General features: G+C 49.6%; 1 protein-coding gene across 8 annotated transcripts in view; it reads right to left on the minus strand.

The window, feature by feature from the left end:
• The window catches only part of PPP6R2 (protein phosphatase 6 regulatory subunit 2), a 2012581-nt gene that overhangs the window by 725713 nt on the left and 1271692 nt on the right, over nucleotides 1-15176 (minus strand). For all 8 annotated transcript variants that reach the window (XR_011281892.1, XM_069629515.1, XM_069629514.1 and 5 more), the window contains one exon: nucleotides 761-846. Coding sequence is in view for 7 of the 8 variants with exons in the window: in XM_069629515.1 (XP_069485616.1) it covers nucleotides 761-846 (86 nt within the window). In the remaining variant the exon portion in view is untranslated. The remainder of the gene's footprint in view (nucleotides 1-760; nucleotides 847-15176) is intronic.

Raw genomic sequence — 15176 nt, forward strand, 5'->3', positions numbered from 1 at the left:
CTGGTAGAATAAAAAGTATCCCCATGGCTTGGTAACTTTAAGAGTTTGCCAAGTAAAGTAAAAACAATCACAGGGAGGCTCTAGGAGCCTCCAGCAACACTGCACAGAAAGTGCTGTGTGCTGCTTTTGTAATTTATAGAGGTCTTTAAAATTGGAGGAAAGCATGACTCCTCAAAGGAAAATACACAACCTGAGGTCAAGGCCAGTGGGCCTTTGCGGTTCCATGTGTTAAAATCGCAGCAAAAATGGCCGTGGACACAAAATATTGCGGAAAAAAGGCTGTGGTTTTGCCACCGCAATCCATGTAAAGGATGCGGGGGACACCCCCGCAACCGCCGTACCCATTATACCATTTAAGGGGAGTGGGAGACACCCCGAAACTCCTGTTCCCCTTAAATGGTGTAATGGGGTACAACCACAGCGTTTTTTTCTTTTTTTACAGGCAGCATTTTTGCTGCAAATGTTTTTACAGGTGACATTTTTGCCGCGATTTTATCACTGCATACCGCCTTTGCTCAGTTAAAGTGAGAGAAACGTAGTGAATAGGAAGATTAAACAGGGTATACAAATATTACATTTGATCAGGGGACACCTGGCACTAGTCTCCTTTTATGACATACCTTTTCATGTGCACGTCCCACAGTAGTCGGAAGCATTAATAAAATAAGCAACTCTAGTTGTCTGCACTTTGCTTGGTCTTTACAAAACAGTAAATATACAGTCTGCTAGTTTTGAGAGAGGGAAAATACTTAATTCTCACCAGATCCACAGTGTTCCTTCGGTTTGTTTCAGTCAGAGTTTCTTCCACAAAGCTCTCCCACCTTCCTCTACAATCTTCTGGTAGCTCTGCAGGAAGGTAAAAAAAGACACAATGTCAGTTCACATGAAGAATGCTTCTGTACGTGCTGCACCAAGAACTACAATACACAAAAGTGCAAAATAGGTGTGTGCCTCTTTTCACTGGATGTATATATACACTCCATGAGGGCCAGAGGCTCTGTGAGAGACCCATCTACAGATTTGCGTCCTTGGTAAGGCATCAAATTGGGCCTCATGAGGGAGAAAGCTAGACTTTCTCCCTCATGTAGAGTAGAGGTTTTGAAGAAAACGATGGAGTAGTTGATGCCTCAAAAGATGGGGGAATCAGGCCTTTACCTGTTCACAAACAGATGAACCTCCATAATTTGGACTTTGAAACATGACTACATGGCTGAAGAGTGCATTAGGTCCTGATATATGTCAAAGCACCTCTCCTCCAGCTGATGAAATGAACCTGGCATTAACTCTTGCTGAGGCCAAGAAGAATAAAAGGAATGAAGACGCATGGAGCTTAAAACATTGAGGGAGACTATATAAAGCATATGAGTGCGCATGCAGACCAAGGATACCGAAGTCCAGTGGACCACAGGGGTGAAAACAATGAATGGCCATCAGTGGGGAGCAGTGAGAAACCTAGATCACCCCAGTAGCAGATGTTTGTGCTGGCCACTACATTGATTTACAAATTGAAGTGTTAGGAAAGATTTTTCTTTTTTGCTACTTTCCCTTCATAGATATCAATGGGACACATTACCTTTTGCTACTGTCTTGAACCCTTCCTAAACTAGTGAGGTAGTTGAAGCCTTTATACTGCACTTACCTTGCTAAGCTCATCTGTTTTGGGCACAATGAGCAGTCCTCATGACTATCAGTACAGGAAAATTCTGCTCTCCATATTAAAAGTCTGTTTAATTATCACAGCACACAATAACTTCTGTGAAGTGCAGTATAAAGGCATTGCATCTCTATAACATGTCATGTGGAAGCCGCAGAGGACAGGCAAAAGAAGGTAAGGCAGACAACAAAATGAGGCAGAAGGGATTCCTTCATCTGCACATCGCAAGAGAATTCACCAATGCCAGGAAAACCGGTGAGTCGACCCAGAGGCAGCGTGAACACCAGGGTGTATCGGCGAGCATGCAGAGTGCGAACATTTGGGAACCAGTTAATTGATCAAGAATGGACATATTGAAAAAGGGGAGTTTAAATCACAACCCTTCTTCCAACGTGTGAATGTACACAGTGCAAATAGAAGCTGGGAATGGGTGAAGACCCAGAACGAACAGAAGTCCTGGCAGGAGATTATGCCAGGAAATCACAAGTGTGTGGATACTAGAAGTCCTGGCAGCAAAGTATACGAGGCAATTAAAAAGGATTGTGCTACGCAAGAAAGAAAAAAACATACCACCCGAAAGAGAGAACTACCAGATGTCCTAAAAGAAACTAAAATTATAAAGTCAGACAGTTTTTGTGTGTAAGTGTGGTAGTTGGGCAGGAAAGGCCCAAATAACTGTGTATAAAATCATTAAGGAGTAAAGAAGAATACTGGGGAAGGGAACTACCCTCTGGAGCCAAGACTTTCTTACTTGAAGAACTTTTGCTTAAACCATTTATACTTCCTTTATGAACACTTTCCTAAACCTTCCAAGGTTAAAGACATTCCCCCTTTTCACCTTAGAGTTCAGTTTTATAGTGTGAGGGCCAGAATAAAATATTGGACACTGGACAGTTTTGTTTTGACATTCTGGCACAGACAGCTCCTTAGTTTTTGTTTAGGTAGGGAAATTCCTCTTAGAGCAGGGTCAGAGGCCTTTTCCTAACCCCTTTTATTTTCAATTAAAGTCTTGAACCAAAAACATGTCAAACTTGTGTCCAGGTTTCATTTCAGACTCCTCAAAGCATCTACCACAGTTTACCTGTAATGGACATTGACATGGCCATGGGAGTGGGCAAGCTGTGTCTCGAGCTCTGGTGAGGTGTCTAAACCGCTGGCATTATGCATCTCTCCAGCTAGGTGATCATGAGAAGAGCCATTCATCAAGCAGCATGCTGAGTGCATGGAAAAAAGGAACTGAGCTACAGGGCGTAGTTACACAGCATATGTATGGCGACTGACATCACGTCCAGAGCAGATGACGGGCGCATCGAGTCAGGATGGATCTCCGCTGTCAAAATGTTTTCCAAGCTGCTGATGCTAGATGGGATATCTGATGAGGCATCTGAGGGAGAAATCAATCCAATGAATGTAACAATACAAGATATTTCCTGAAAGAGACAACGGGCCTCATTACAAGTGCTACGGTCCGGAATTAACGGTGCCGGTATAACCATACCGGCACCGTTTCCGCATCTGCTCAATCATGACCCGCGGCCCCGGAAATAGCACCTCCCCCAACCGCCACCGTGGAGTTAAGGGTCCCGTAAAGTCCACCTGCACGGAAACCCCTCCGTTACCGGCAATACGAAACACTGCGAGCATCACAACTAGCGCAGACACGGAAACGCCACCAGAAAAATGGCGTTAAAACCGTGATCACAGTGGCAGTACTGCCGCTAACACGAACATGACGTTAAACAGTGCCTGCTGAACTGAATCAGGGCACGGGTGCACCAAATCAGCCCAGCTGGACCCAGCAGCACACTGGGAGCCTACAAAAGGGCCACACCCAACCCAACACAAAACCATGCAGGCAGCAGCTCTAGTTGCACTTGGACTGGGCCTACTCAACCAACAGGCAGCACTGCACATGATGGCAGTAATGGTGCAGAGTAGGCGGAGGAGGCGCAGGCGCCAACCAGCCATCCCTGCACCTATGGCAAACCCCATTGTCCAGCCGGCACAAACCCGCAGGCAGCCTGCAATACCACGCATCAGGGCCTCACCCTGGAACCTTACCCCAGGACAGATCCACACACTATACCGGTTGAACCGTCCAACAATCCTGTACATCACTGCCATGATGGAGGACAACATCAGCAGCCACATAGACACCGCCACTCCCCTCCCCTCCTGAAGGTTGTGTCTGTGCTGCATTTCCTTGGCACTGGCACCTATCAACACACGGTCGGTGAGCTGCACGGCATATCACAACCCTGTTTTTCAAAAATCCTGGTACAGGTACTGGATGCCCTGTTGCGCCATGTGTCGGAACACATAGCCCAACCCCGTACCCTCCCCGAGGTCATTGCCACCAAGCTGGCCTTCCATGCCATAGCAGGCATGCCAAATTGCATAGGTGCAGTTGACTGCACCCCCATTGAGCTGACAGTACCACGTGCAATTGAGATGGTGTTCCGCATTAGGAAACAGTATCACTCGTTGAATGTACAGATGGTATGTGATGCCACGCTACTGATAACACACTGCTGCGCACGTTTCCCAGGCTCAACCCATGACTCAATGGTACTGCGGAATTCCACGTTGCCACGGTACATGGAACGCTATGCTGGACAAAACACATGGCTATTAGGTGAGTACAGCTGACAATGCTCCGACCCTGTTGAAGTGGTGTGTGTCTCTCCAGGCCAATGAGCAATGTGAGTGTGCCGCTGTGACCGCACATGCATCACCCCCCCCTGCCATCAACCAAATAGACAGTGGATCCCAAACATCACAAAGGAAGATGTGACAGGTCAACAGTGTGCCCGTACACAACCTGCCACATGACACACAGCCGATAAAGTCACTGTCCCATACGCCTTGTGCCACTGCAAACACCCACCCACAAATGGAACACTGCCCTCACAATGCACATGATGCCTGTAAATGAAACGTCCTGCATTAACTACTCTGGAGTGACTCTGCCATGTGTGCACATCACTGCACTATGCCATACTCACAATCAAATGTCACCCGCAGGGCAGAGTACACATGCACGTAAATGTGTAGGTCAATATCCATTTGGCTACATCCACTGTGATGGCCGATAAACACTTCCAACCACTGCATGGCACACATGCATGAACGAACAATGATACAAAATAGCACAGCATCAGATTAAGACATGATACAACAAACACTGACATGTCCCCCCCATCTACATCTCATGTAGGTGATGCTGGATATGCACTCACGCCATGGATGATGACACCTGTACGGAGACCAAGGAACAGGCATGAAGAGGCGTACAATAGGGCACATGTCCGCACACGTGGAATGATTGAGAGGACATTCGGACTGCTGAAGGCCCGGTTCCGCTGTTTGAGCAGATCTGGCGGATCACTGCTGTACAGCCCAGTGAAGACGGGTAAAATCGCGCTCGTATGTGACATGATGCACAATCTCTGCCTGCGCAGGAACATCCCAATGCCCCCAGACGCAGATGATGAAGATGGGGATGGAGATGGCACCACCTCCCCCTGGGGGTCCACTTGATGGCCAAAGAGCACGGGATGAACTGATTCGCATTTAGTTTTGAGACACAGAACATTCACAGCAATGCATGGACATGGTGATGACAAATGATTTGTTGTACTGCAAATGTAATGATAGATGTCCACACATGTATGTTTTGATTTCAAATGATGGTATATTGATGAATTAACAGGGAAGGATGTGCAATGGTTAGGGAAGCTGTACACCCGTGCCCAATAACCACCCAAACGTACCCACCCCCACCCAGGCCCCAATGTTCAAACACCCAAAACAACCTACCCCCACCACCCAAACGTAGCCACCCCTCACACCCTTCAAGTCCACGTTTGTCCTGCAGTGTCCCACACACATGCCATCACTTCCGTGTGCGCTTCTGTGCCTGTGCATCCTTGCCCGAGAGCCCCGTTAGCCGACTCGAGCGCCTCCTTGGACTGGCAGTAGTGGAGCTGGATGGGGTGGTGGTATTGGATGGCACAGAATCAGGTATAGATGGCATACGTGCAATATTTGCCTGTTGCCCAATCAACATGGACTCTATGAGCCTGGAGGTGTTGTCATTACCCTCCCGCACATGGCGTGCCAGGGTGACAATAGTGCTGGCAAAGCGTCCAATGGACCTTGATAGGCGACGCACTGACGTGCTGTAGCACTCCCTCTGCAGCCTAGATTCCTCGAGCTGCCTCTCCACCAGCTGGGTGAGGGTAGTCTGCTGCTCCTCCATCGGCTGCATGCGGGAATTAAACTCTGCCATAGATGGGGTGGGTGACCTCATAGGACTTCGGAGTGATGTGGGACTAAACTCCAGCTGATGGAAGGATCCCAGGTCATCAAATGTGGGCATCTCCCCATGTGGCCCAGTATCAGAGTGCTCTGCCGGGGCACTGTTGTCACTACAGGCCGCCTCCTCTGCAGTGCAGCTGCCTTCGGTGTTGGTTTGGGTGGGCACGATGGGTTTCCGTGGCACCTGTGTTAACTCAGTCAGCGTGGAGACGCTGGGGATGTTGGTGGTGGTGGTGGCCGGCACATTTGTTGCAGTTGGTACTGGGGGCAGAGATGCCGAACTGCTGGCTGCATCCTCTTGTGCAGGGGCGGTGGCTTGGGCACGTGCCGGTGAAGATTGCCTGGCCTGTTGTGCAGTATCACTGTCACTTGACACGGCTGTGGGGACACAGAGGACATGCAATTAGTGTTGTGGTGGTGGCTGATGGGTGCATCACATGCATCAGACAGGTTGATCATTCAATAGTGTTAGTTACATGCATCTGATTGTTGGGGGTATGCGTTGTTGTGATATTGGTTGCCATACGGATCATGATGGGTCCTTTTGGGGGGGGGGGGGGTTGTTAATGGGTCCTTTGGCCCAGTCATGCACTGCTTGGGGGGGGGGAGAGAAGGTGGGGGGAGTTGTTAATGGGTCCTTTGGCCCAGTCATGCCATCAACATATTCTCATGTGGCATTCATGTTTCACCACTTACCAGCATCTGCAGGTGGGCTCACTCGTGCCTCAGCCTCCCCGATCCCATGGATGCCCTCAAGGTGGAGGACACTGCTGCAACGCTCCTCCCATGCTTGCAGCCTCAGTGGGAAAGGGGGTCCTCCACCTGTGCCACTGCTGCGTTGGCGGTGTGTGGAGATCAGGTTCCGAACCCTCAGCCTGAGGTCATCCCACCGCTTGTGGCAGTCCTCGACGCTCCTCACAGTCACGCCCACAGCAGTGCACTTGCGTGCTGCTTCCGCCCACACTTCCTTCCTCCGCTGCTGTGTGGCACGCCGTTGATCGGCACTGAACAGCATCTCTGCATGCTCCACTATATGCTCCACCAGAACAGTTAGCTCCGCCTCACTAAAGCGCTGTTTGCGCTGCCTCTGAGCTGGAATCCTGGCAGATATGCTGGAGGTCCCTTTTGCCTTCTCACAGTGTGGATTCTGCTTGTGCTGACTCTGGATGGCAATGGATTGTGCTTTATATGATGGCCGCCTCTCTGTTTCCTGTTTTGGCGATCATGGTATTTCCGGTTCCGTGTCCGTGGCGACAGAGGCGGACACGTTTTTTGCGCTACTTGTGGCAGCGCTATGTCCATTTCCGTGGCTTTTTCCGTGATGGCGGTAACAATGTTTCCGCATCCGTGTGGTGCGCGCGACCAACAGCACGTAATCGGACGGTCTTTCCGCAACCTTGCGGACACGGAAATTATTATTTTTTTTTTTAATTTTTATTTTGAAAGTAAACAATACAAACCAAACTTGCAGCATTAATTACAATAGACTTGTAAACATCAGTTAACACTCGTTACTGCACCCCAATTCCCCCCCGCGCTCAAGAGCTTATCAACATTTCCGGTTCTGTATCCACTGCGTGTGGCTGGGTATCGCTTCCTTCCGAAGCTGCAGGGTCCACTACTGTGCCAAACAGACCTGTAATTAACATCCTCCAAGCCGTCAGGTTACCTACATCTTCCTCCCCGCAATTGCTACATGCCTCCTGCCATACCACCGTTTCAGCCTCTGCCCATTTTTGCAAGTCCCGCCACCATACCTCTATCCGTGGCTTGTGGCATTGCTTCCAGCTCATGGCTATCCTTCTTTTAGCAAGCACATATGCTAGGTCCCTCAGTTTCCCAAGGTGTTTAGTGTTCCGTGGTCTGGGAAACCCTCCTGGGCAGGACCAGAACATGTGTGCCATATCTGCGTCTTCCTCATCGCATTTCGGACATGCTCGTCTTCCTGCGTTCGCAAACTTAGATATTCTTTTCGGGGTCATATAGGCTCTATGCGTTATGTATAGCTGTATCTGCTGCAATCTAGCATTTCTGGACACTTTCTTATGGTATCCCATGGCCCGTTCCCACATCCCATCGGTCAACTGCGCCCCCACCTCCGCTTCCCAGTCCAGCCTCAATTCCATCAAGTCCTTCCCCACCCGGGTCATCACCATCTCGTATAATCTAGAGATCTCGTGCCCTCCCTCCGATATGTCATATATCGTTCCAATTAGAGCATCTGGTTCTTCCGCCAGCACAGTCTCCGGCCAGGTTTTACGGATAGTCTGCACTAGCCTAAGATACGTAACATATTGGCCCCCATGCAACCCTGTCTCTTCTCCCAGGTCTTCGAATTCTTTAATAGCCCCTTCTTGCCATATGTCTCCCAATGTGGCCAGCCCAACCGATTCCCAATAGGTCCTGATTATCATCCTAAGCTGGCTGTCTCCCTTAGTTAAGGCAACTAGCGGCACCTGTGGGGAACACGGGCACGGGCTCTCCATCAATTGGCATGCTCTGTGCCACATCTTCCACCCAAGCAACAGCATACTCGGGCGTTCATTCATTTCAAGTCTAGGAACCCAGATGATCTCTTTTAGGTAAAACGGGGCGCTGTCCTGCCCGAACAGCCTCGATTCAGGGGTTTCTTCATCAGAAAGCCATTTGGTTACATATTGCAATTGGCTGGCTACATAATAGGCCTCAAAGTTCGGCAGCTTGATGCCCCCTCTATCATGGAAGTTCTGTAGCTTGCATAGCGCCACTCTATTGCGGGTGCCACAGGAAGTCCCTACATATGCTGTTTAGTTTGGCAAAAAACTTCTTGGGTATCAGGTGTGGTATATTACTGAAGAAATGCAAAAGCCTAGGCAGGACCACCATCTTGAGCATCGCCCCCCGCCCCATCATCGCCAGCGGCAGCTTCTCCCAAAACTTCATATTCGTGCGGATTTTCTTCACAGCCACCTCGGTATTGTGCGAGTGTTCCCCCTCCACAGTATGATATACATCTATTCCGAGGTAGCGGAAAGAATCAGCTGCCCAAGGCACGGACAACACTGGCAATCGTTCCAGAGGGACTCCTGTGTAGCTCCCCAATGGAAACATGCTCGATTTTTGGGGGTTTACCGCTATGCCGGACAGTTCCGCATACTTTTCCATGACCTCTAAAATATACTGAAGATTTTCCTCCAGATATTTCAAATATAGTAACAAATCGTCAGCATATAGGGATATTAGGTGTTTCTCTCCCCCTACTTCAATGCCAACCAAGTCATATTGTTGTCTGAGGTACACTGCTAAGGGCTCCAGGGCTAGAATATATAACATCGGAGACCAGGGGCACCCTTGTCTAGTGCCTCTACTGAGTTGCCACCTCTTAGATATCACTGATCCCGTGCGTACTCTGGCCAGTGGTTCGCTGTACAACAATTTCGCCCACCTAACATAACCCGGCCCCATCCCGTATTCTTCCAGGGCCGCCAGCAACCATGGCCACCTCACCAAATCAAAAGCCTTGACTGCATCTAGGGACACCACCACCATTTCCTCATCGCTTCTGTTCCCCTCTTCAATCACCCGGTGGAGTCGCCTGTGGTTGAGTTATATTTCTATTGGGGACATAGCCTGTCTGATCCGGGTGTATCAGTTTACTGATGACCCTTCGAAGCCTATTACCCAGGACCGCCGTCAGGATCTTGCTGTCCTGGTTCAACATTGACAGCGGCCTATACGAGCCTCAGCAATGCCCTGGCTTGTTGGGCTTGGGGAGCGGTACGATTAGTGCTTCTCTAAGCGTATCCGGTAGCCGACCCTTCTGAAAAGACTCATTAAACATCTCTAGCAAAGGGCGGAGTAGCTCTGCCCTATATACTTTATAAAACTCGCCCGGGAATCCGTCCGTGCCCGGGGTCTTGCAGGTGGGCAGCTGTTTCACCACCTCCTCTAATTCATCCAGGGTTATAGGTGCGTCTAGTTCCTCCCTTTCTTCATCACTAATCTTAGGTAGTTCCATGTCTTTCAATGTTTCTCTAATCTCCTCTTGATTTTCCCCTCCTCTGTCCTCATATAGTATTCTATAATAGTCAAAAAATGCCCATTGACTCCTTCCTGGGTGTCAACCACCTCCCCGTCCTCTCTAGTTATTATCCTAATCGGGGGCCTGGGGGTTTCGCTCTTATACAACCACGCCAACAAGCGGCCAGTTTTGTCCCCACCTGCATGTTGCCTCTCGACATATTTTTTGTAGTTAAGGTTGCAGAGCCTTTCCCAAAGCTCCGCGCACCCCTGCTGCAACTCGAGTACGAGTTCCGCGTCCCCTCCTGCCCTGTCGCTTTCGCGCTCCAGTTGCTTCTCCGCCTTCTCTAGTTCCATTAGGACCCCACCCTGCAGGCCTTTTGACTTAGAAATGGCAGTACCCTGCAACACAACCTTAAAAGCCTCCCAGAGTGTACTCGCTGAATCCACACTGCCCATGTTCACCTCAAAGTACTGTAAGATCGCATCCCTGATGTCTTCCCTGAAGACTGAGTCTCTAAGCGCCTCCGCACGGAGGCGCCACGTCGGTATCCGCGCCTTAGGGCGACAGTACTGCCAGGTCAGCACCAGGGGCGAGTGGTCCGACAGGACCCTTGCTCTATATTCTATTTGGGTGGTCTCTATCACCACATCTGGCGTGGCAAAAAAATAATCCAACCTCGTATGTAAGTGCTGCGTCATTAGGGTGTTTCAGTCTCCAAACATCCGCCAGCCCAAAGTCCTCTAGTAATGCCTGTAATACCCTGGCCGCCGGGGTGGGCTGATCAATCTTCTCATCAGATCTGTCTGCCTTTGGGTCGAGCACGCAGTTAAAGTCCCCTCCCCAAATAACCGCTCCCCCCACACACGCGCCCAGGTGAGTACATAGGGTTCTGAAATACGTGGCAGTGTTTTGGTTGGGGGCATATGTATTTATAATGCACACCTCTCTATTCTCTACCAAGGCCCTCAGCATGACCAGCCTGCCCTCCGTGTCCACCACCTCCTGTATGAGTCGGAGCGAAACATGCGGTGCCACCCAGATCAGCACTCCCCTAGCATAGGCAGAGTACGGAGAGCCCACTACTGTGCCTCTCCACTTTTTCCCCACCAGTTCCAATTTTTGTTGGGTCAGGTGTGTTTCCTGCAACAGCGCAATATCAATCCTCTGTCTTTTAAGGTACATCATGACCTTGTTCCTTTTTAAATAGCTGTTAAGTCCCCTGACATTCCAAGTTACGATCTTAAGGTCTCCCATGGCTCATGAGTATCTTCTTGCTTCCCATGTAGCGACTCCCCTTTGCCCACGTGATACAGATAGCATCTCGTTCTAGTAGCTTCTCGTACCAGCTCAAACCCCCTTTAACTATGTACACAGCAAAACCCCAACTTCCCTCCCCTCCCCCCCCGTCCCTTCCCCAACTTCACACACCCCAACTGCTGCCCAGCTCCAGCCTCGGAGCTCAGGCACCCCCACATCTAGCCCTGCAAGCACCGACCGATGCAGAGCTCAGTAGGGGGAGGTCGCCCTAATGGCCACCCAACTAAAACTATCGTTGGGTAAAGAGAATCGTTCCGTAAGGCTCCCGTTAAGTCAACATTAACCACAGTGCTTATGACAAATAGTGCAATCATCTGACCTTTGTCTACCGAAGGCTGCGCAAACCACTATATTCAAGTCCCACGTGCCTCGCCATCTTGCGGCGCCATCTTCATGCCTCATGTATCTCTTCCAAGCTCTTTCTCGTCCGAACTTCTGACTCCTGGGGGCATCCTTGTGCATCAAGCCATCCCATGGCATCCTCCGGGGTCTCAAAAAACAGAGTTTTATGTTTATGAATGACTTTCAATTTTGCGGGATAAAGTAACATATATTTGTGGCCCGCCTCCCTCAATCTCTGCTTTACTGACCCAAAATTCATGCGGCTACGCTGCACAGTCAGGGTATAGTCCGGGTAAGCCGTGATGTTTGCCGCTCCTCGTGTGATCGTTCCTCCCTTACGAAAGTGTTCCAGTATCCTCTCCCGGTCGCGGTAATTGAGAATTTTGGCGATCATAGGCGTAGGCGGGTTCCCTGGCGGCGGCCTCCTCGTTAGGGCTCTGTGTGCCCTTTCTACTGAAAATCCTTGGGATAGGGCTCCTCCGGGTATCTCTTGTAATAACATGGATTCAATGAATTCCGTAGGATCGCGGCCCTCCATCCCCTCCGGCAGGCCCACGATGCGGATGTTATTGCGGCGGGCTCGTCCTTCCGCCTCCTCTGCTCTGCTCTCTAGGTTGCCCACTCTTTGTATCAGGGCGTGCAATTCGGCTTTATGGGAGGCGCAATCCGCAGTATTCGGGCAGACTTCCTTCTCAAGGGACTCCGTGCGCTCCGCCAAGGCCCTGACATCCTTTCGGAGTAGGTTAACGTCCTCTTGAACCTCTCCGACCTTGAGGTCCAGCGCCGTTTTTAGTTCGGTGACGGCTAGTTCGAGCTTAGATTCCCAGGCCGCCCTTAGGTCCGCAATCGCCGCCAGGATTTCTTGGTTGGCGCCCGAAGTCATCATGCCGCTCGCAGCCAGCTTGTCCCTGCTCTTGGTGATGTCCTGACCCGGGGACGTCTTAGTGAAGTCGTCCAGGGTGGGCTGTTTCGCCTTCGGCCTCACCGTCCTATTCGACATGACCCAGGGAACCTGTAGTTTGCTCAAGTGACAAATGTGCACGCAGTGCGCAGCCTTCGCTGGGTCACCGTGCGGCTCACTTCTTCCTTTGTTCCGGACCCTGGTCGGCTATTTTGTGTCGACCTTCGTCTCCAGTGTTCTTTATCTCATCCGCACCGATCTCCGCCACCGTCACTCCTGCACCATCCAGAAGTTCACCATGCGTAGCCCAATCATTCACACACCGGCATGTGTTTTGTCAGTGGTCGGCGGTCCGTCTTAACACACTTATTTGCCCGGATCGTTGCAGGATCTCGGGAGCTCCTCCAGAACGTGTCCTCTTACATGGCTCTCGTAGCCACGCCCCTGCGGACACGGAAACTTTGTTACTGCCGTCCCGGAATCACCGCGGTCCAAACCTGAACGGTTGTAATGAGGCCCAAAGTCTCTCAGTACAGAGTCTTATGGGCTGAAAAGTCTTCGCATAAGTATGAGAAAAAAGACAACAGGAGTAAAGCAGCAGGCTTTCCTCATCTCCGAAAAGTCAGGACAGGATCAAAAGCAGAAATAAAGAGTGTCCATTAGAACTCTATGAGAGGAAAGGAGCAAAAAGAAATTGTCTCCTAACAGGGACAACATACATACTGCATAAATAACAAAAGTGCCAGAGCACAACAGAGTGACTGCAGGAAAATGGGAATCCGTACCATCCACTCCAACCACTAGTTAGGCCCCAGGTACTCAACAGAACAGATATTCAAATTCAAGAGCAAACATTTACTTTGTGCAATCCAAATATCAAATGGTTTGGATGCAAAATTCATGGTTCCAAATTAAAACTCCTCTTAATCTCTGCAATATGCCAGATCCTCCCACAATTTTGTAATGGGAGGGGCTCTCCTCCAAGCCCTGGTAACACATTACAGGGACAAACGGAAACAAGAGGCATGCAAGTCTCCTGGAGTGGTCCGTGTGTTCTCTGGTAAAGCCCAAAAAATGATTATAATACTCAGCAGCCTGTAATCTCTACAGAAGAGCCTGGAAACATGTTTTTATTACAGGCTAGTTGTGACTTCACAACTGACCTGAAATAAGAAAATGACATCACAACTGCTCTGTACTCAGTTGTGACTTCACAATGCCTACTGCGTCGACCAGCAGAGAGAATTGCAGCTGTCACTGCAACACTTAAAGCATTGAAAAGCTTTTCATATTCCTTGCTTGTAGAGTAGTTTTCTGTGACACTTTGCAACCAGTAATTGACAAGGAACTGTTTGTGGTTGAATATTTCATTTGTGTACTGCTGGAGTTGAACTTATGTGAGAAAGGATGTGCATGTTAATTTTTTAAAGCACAACATTTTTGATTCGGGCAAGAGATAGGGTCCATCGCGTGTTCCCTGCACCACACCTCAAATCTCCGCCACCTGTACGCAAACCGTGATGTTGACTGTCTACGTGCAGCCAGTAGCACCCCAAGTACCGCCTCCAAGAGGTCCCAGTCATACCTCAGCCTCTCAAGAGCCACGCATGTAGGTTGAGGGATTCTGGGATCTAGTGGAGTACCCAAGCTTCCGACCGACAGGAGACCTGACTTCAAGGCAACCAGAGAGGTGGGGAGATGGCCCAGTACAGGATCTTCGAGTACCATGTTCTCCTGGCCCATTCCGGGCGATCAAGATCAGGGTTGCTCAAAACCTCCTGAGAACCCACGGAATGACAGGAATTTCAGGGAAGGCATAGTGGAGATCGAAAAGTCCACTGCACCAATAATGCATCCCCCAGTGAGCCTCTCGCTGGGAAATCCCTTGAGAAAATGGCTGGAACTTCCTGTTGGACTCTGTGGCAAACAGATCTACTGCTGGAGTAACCCACTGAGAGAAGACCTCCTCTATGACTTCCGGTCACACTTCCCACTGCCTGTTTCGAGCTTTCGCCAATCCATTCTCTGTCCCTGTCGGATGTACTGCCGAGACCAAGTTCTGATTCTCTAAAAGCCAGATCCACAGCTGCATCCCTCTGCAGAAGAGAGCGCATGCCATCTTGCTTGTTCAACTAGTGCATGGCCACCGTACAGTGTCAATCACGTCATGCTTCCCTTTTAGAGGATGTGCGAACGCTTACAGAGCAAAGCGGAATTGCTTGCAGCTCCAGCCCATTGATGTGCCATTGAGCTTACATCGCGGACCAAATACTGCTCACCTGCAAATTCTGGTGGTGAATCCTCCAACCCTTCAGTAACACACCCGTGACCACCCTGGTACCCCAGAAAGGTACAAAAAACAAAGAAGAAATCCAATGTGGATAGCCACGTCCCCTGCACACTTTCTAGACGGCCAAGATAGGCCTTTTGAACATTTTCTGTATATTTTTTTAAATACAATATTGATAACTTTCAATCAATTCTGTAGAAAATGTCCATAAATGATTCAGTTGAAACTTTCTGTTTTATAAAAAACAATTTTTGCTTTTTATTTGTCTTTTGGTGAGCCCAACGCGTTTCGAGTATAAAAAACTCATCAGGGGCGGCATTTTTCAACAAATTAAAGTCTACAAAAGAAA

Source organism: Ambystoma mexicanum, chromosome 12, assembly GCF_040938575.1.
Source record: "Ambystoma mexicanum isolate Mex_15411 chromosome 12, UKY_AmexF1_1, whole genome shotgun sequence".
In the NCBI taxonomy this organism is placed as follows: Eukaryota; Metazoa; Chordata; class Amphibia; order Caudata; family Ambystomatidae; genus Ambystoma; species Ambystoma mexicanum.